The 4,632-nt window shown below is 53.5% G+C and overlaps 1 protein-coding gene across 1 annotated transcript; it reads right to left on the reverse strand.

Annotated features, from left to right (window-relative positions):
* Window positions 1-320: 320 nt before the first annotated feature.
* Window positions 321-2,583, reverse strand: LOC134290593 (uncharacterized). Its single transcript, XM_062857759.1, has 4 exons — window positions 2,518-2,583; window positions 1,792-2,445; window positions 489-1,147; window positions 321-429 (listed from the first exon to the last, which is right to left on the reverse strand). The coding sequence occupies exons 1-4, from the start codon at window positions 2,581-2,583 to the stop codon at window positions 321-323; spliced, it is 1,488 nt and encodes a 495-aa protein (XP_062713743.1).
* Between the last annotated feature and the right edge of the window lie 2,049 nt (window positions 2,584-4,632).

The raw sequence follows: 4,632 nt of genomic DNA on the forward strand, positions 1-4,632 counted from the left end.
GGGATTCCTCCATATCAGCGGCGACTTCCTCATACGGCGTGGGAGGCCAGACCGTTGGCTCGTGCTGAGGGAACAGTCCGTCTACTATGGCTTTCAGCTTTTCTGGACACCTCTCGGGTGGGGTCGCTGGGCCTTTTATCCTTGACATAGCTACTCTGTAGGCATCTCCCCATGGATTTGCGTCCGCATTACGGCAGAGTTCCTGCATGCAAGCTGCTTTGCTGAGCTTGATGCCTTTTTTGAGGGCCGCTCTTGCCGCCCTAAACAAAGGTCTGCGCTCTTCCCTTTGCTCATCAGTGTGAGCCCGTTGCATTCTTCTCCTAGCTCGAAGACAGTTCCGACGGAGTTCGGCGATCCTCCCATTCCACCAGTAGACTGGTCGGCGGACGTCCCGCGGCTGTATCTTCCTCGGCATAGTTGTATCGCAAGCTTGAACGAGAACCGAAACCAGTTCATCCGGACTCAGGTTCAGCATATTGCGTTCATACCGAAGCACTTCTGCGAACACGTCTTCATCGAATGCTTCTGTTCTCCACTTCCGCCCTTTGGAATCATCCCCACGTGCCGCCGTCTGTACCCGTTCTCCAAGACGGTATCGGAACGCTTGGTGATCACTATGCGTATAATCTTCGCAGACTCTCCAATTCATGCTTCTCACTACAGTCGGACTACAGAACGTTACGTCGATGATAGACTCTCTGCCTTCTCTTCGATAGGTGCTTGTGGATCCTTCGTTGGCTAGAACTAAGTTCAGTCTGGATACTGTTTCCAGCAGGCTCCATCCTCTGGGGTTTGTGAGGCGGCTACCCCACTCAACTGCCCAGGCATTAAAATCGCCGGCAATGATGACTGGCCTCCTGTCGCCAAGTTTCTCCAATATTCGGTCCAGCACCTGATTGAACCGCTCTATCGTCCAGCGTGGAGGTGAATAGCAGCTACATATGTAGACGCCGTTAACCTTGGCTATAACGAAACCCTCTATCGCGCGATACACCACTTCCTGCAGGGGAGATCTTCCAACCGTCCAAATCGCAGCGGTTCCAGCTTCATCTGCTACCCAGTTACCATTTCCGGATGGGATACGGTACGGATCCGAGATGATTGCTACGTCGCACTTCGCTTCCTTCGTGGATTGGCACAGCAATTGCTGCGCGGTATCACAGTGGTTGAGATTTATTTGCACTACCTCCACTGCGATTTATCGGACACCGCCTGTTTGAATGTTGGACATTTTGGGCCACCAGTAAAGTGGTCCCTGCGCCCTTCATTTTCACAGATGATGCACTTTTGTGGCTTCTTACACTCTTGTGCTTTATGACCTTCATCTCCGCATCTCCTGCACAGTTTCGATCTATCTGGTCCTCGGCAGTTCCGTGCCAGATGTCCAAACTCTTGGCATCTGAAGCATATCTCCGGTTGCTGAGAAACCCGCAGTGAGCATTCTGAAAACCCGACTTTCACTTTGCCAATTCGCAGCGCCTTGTCGGCAGCATCCACCGGGAGCTTGATAGACGCAACCTGCGTCCCGGAAGGTCCCCTTCTTAGTCGGACTGATATTTCAACGTCTCCTATCTCCATTTGCTCCTTAATTGCAGTTTTTACTTCTTCCGCCGTAGTAATCTCGTCTATGTCGACGCATTGCAGAACCACTTCTGGCGTAACAGCTCGGACCTGCGCAGTGTCTCCCACGACGCTCGCTGCAAGCTCCTTATATGAAGAGCTCTTGTTCTTCGAGTCCTTTTACAGCTCGAAGATCATTTCTCCAGACCGTGTGCGCCTGACTTTTTGTACGTCCGCGCCGAAGTCCTTAAGCTCCGGAGCCGTTCTTATGGTACGTAGAACCTCAAGGTAACTTTCCTCACGGGTCTTCAACACAATCGCTTCGCCTTTCTTTTTAACGCTTCTCCTAATTGCTTTTGGTCTTGCACCTGCGTTCGTCTGCTTTGCCTTGCCCTTTCTTTGCACAGTCTGCCACTGGGTCTCTCTGTTGCCGACACCGACCTGTTCTGCCTCTGCGGCGGCCAATCGCTTGCGCAGATTGTCTCTCTGCCTTTTAGAGCCTCCTGGCCTTTCATCTCCTGGCGAGGATCGGTGTCTCTTTGTCGCAGACATCGGTGTGTTTTCCGTTCGCGCTAGTTTCTCCTTTTTGCCGAGGTTTCCCGGGACTGTTCTCGGTGTTTGCTGTGGCAGCGTTTTATCAGCGAGAGCGTTTTTCGTCGATGCCAATTCGCTTTCGGCTATTTCCGCTCTCTGCAACACGTTGGTCCACTCCTTGACGGCTGATCCGAGAGCTCTCCGGATCTTTAACACCAGCTCCTTGATGTCCTTGTGCACATTGTGTTTCTCGTCGACGAATTCGTGGAGCTCTTCCACCCAGTTCTTCGCCACTAGAACCTTCGGATGTTGCTGGGGCACGCCCCATCCGCTATTCGTCGGCAGCTGCTGCTGTTGCATTTGGGCCACCATTTGCTGCTGCTGCTGTTGCTCCTGTTGTACACTGTGGTTATGTTCGTGTACCGCGCTTCGCTGCAAGAACGCTTCTTGTTGCTGTTCCGCTTCTTCTCTTTGCTGAGGAGACCTCATCAATCCTCCTCTGGCGAACGGATTCGCCACCTTTCCGCTGTTATTCTTGTTTTCTCCTTCCATGTTGTTGGGTCCCCCCTTCGAGCCGCTATCTCCACCTGCTGCACGTAGTCGCTTTCATGATCTCTTGGTTGTCTATGAATCAGGGAGGCCAAGCGAGGGTTGAACACGTACCTTCATGGGGTCCGTGTTCAGAGCCAGATCAGCGTAAGTCGGGAGTGTTACATCCGAGCCTAGTACCCATCAAAATTGATGGACAGATGAAGAACGTATCCGGAGGCCTGCCAAGGTTTTACCGGGACGGAGGCAGACGCACCATTAGCCCACTCGCCGTTTCAAGTAGGTGTCACCCTTCCTTACTCAGGGAGCAGAATGGCACGAATGTCAGCCCATCGTCGTCATCCTATCCGTAATCCGTAGTCCATTGTCGTTTGCGTTGACCAGTATGCCATAATCAGGATGTTACTGGCATCGATCCTGATATGCCGGTTAGCACTCCGAGTATTTGGGCTAAGACACTTTGGAAGCGGTGCCAGGTCGCTTGTACAGAGTTGCTTGCGATGTGTGGCTTTTTATGGAGATCCAACAGAGCCCACTGTTGAAACCCCACCACATCCTAGGCATCCTCTGCTTGAGCTGTCTGGAAACCAGAAGCTCGGTCACTCCCCGAAGGAAGAGCCAAAGGTGGTAATCCACACGGATGTGCGAACGATTTTCGCTTAGGATGAACTCCTAAGCTGCCACCCGACTCGCAGAAGGGGGGGTTCGTCAAGCCCGTGGACTCCTGTTCCTGCTGCCCCGCGCGCGCGTGTGTGTGTGTGTGTGTGTGTGTGTGTGTGTGTGTGTGTGTGTGTGTGTGTGTGTGTGTGTGTGTGTGTGTGTGTGTGTGTGTGTGTGTGTGTGTGTGTGTGTGTGTGCGTGTGTGTTTTTTTTTCCTTCTAAACCATAGGGGGATTATCTGCTCAACAGACACCCTAACAGAAGGTTAGGGTAGTGTAGGTCTGACAGGCCGTCTTCTACAACAAAAGTAAAATTCAGGACTACTCTCTCCTCGTACCCACTAAACCATTCCTATGGTCGCCAAACCCTACGTCTCTCCGGAACCACCAAGAAGGTATTGCTTCAGAGAGGGGCTAGTGCACATCGCACCCACAAGGTTAGCTGCGTAGCCTGCAGCAACGAACATCGATGACTCGCTTTGGAGAGTCCATCACGGTAGAATGCTGGCGCTTAGCCAGTTTCCCGAGTGGTCCCCGCCACTCCCTTTGTCCTCGGAAGGCGGGCAGGGTCAACCCCGCCCGCGCCCTACTGCTGAGCGGACATCAAGAACTGATGCCCACGTGCAACCCGATCTGACCTGCCCGTAAGCAAGGGTATCACTACCCTTCAGGCCCTATCAGATGCACCCGTTGGTTGCAGACAGCAGGATCTCACCTACCCCGACCCTTGCCGGGGACCCCTTTCCAACCGCGGGCTCGGATCCAACCCAGTAGACCGACGCCACGACAGCACCGCTACCGGGACTTCCTCTCCGCGGCCACTTAATCGTTGTAAGGGTCGATCTCGACCGCAGGGCACCGGTATGACCTACGAAGCCGACTCCGAACCCCTGGACCACCTCTTGTACTGCATCTATACTAGCCATTCTCCGAGTCCACGCGCCACCTCCTCTGTAGCTCCCAGACGATGTGGGTAATAGCCGTTGAAACGGCGTTCCAGCCAAACTCATCCCTACACATCCTCTGGACCAAGTTGTCCGGAGTTGTGTCCTCCCCGCATGTGGCAAGCATGCGGTCACGCATTGTGCGAAAACGCGGGCACACGAACAAAACGTGTTCCGCCGTTTCCTCTAAACCATTGCACACTGGGCATTCGGGAGAATCCGCATGCCCGAAACGGTGTAGATACTGTCGGAAGCAACCATGACCTGTAAGGACCTGTGTCAGGTGGAATGTGACTTCCCCATGGCGCCTATTAATCCAACTATCTACCCTCGGTATCAACCTATAGGTCCACCTTCCTTTGGTGGAACTGTCCCACGCGCGCTGC

The sequence above is a fragment of the Aedes albopictus genome, chromosome 3 (assembly GCF_035046485.1).
Source record: "Aedes albopictus strain Foshan chromosome 3, AalbF5, whole genome shotgun sequence".
NCBI lineage: Eukaryota > Metazoa > Arthropoda > Insecta > Diptera > Culicidae > Aedes > Aedes albopictus.

What these genes read in the sequence shown, in the direction of transcription:
- LOC134290593 (XM_062857759.1), bottom strand. Translation starts at nt 2,583, where the DNA reads ATGAGGTCTCCTCAGCAAAGAGAAGAAGCGGAACAGCAACAAGAAGCG. An exon ending in CGTTCTTGCAGCGAAGCGCG is followed by an intron (nt 2,446 to 2,517) that starts GTACACGAACAT and finishes CAAATGCAACAG; the next exon opens with CAGCAGCTGCCGACGAATAG. An exon ending in GTGTTCGCAGAAGTGCTTCG is followed by an intron (nt 430 to 488) that starts GTATGAACGCAA and finishes TTCTCGTTCAAG; the next exon opens with CTTGCGATACAACTATGCCG.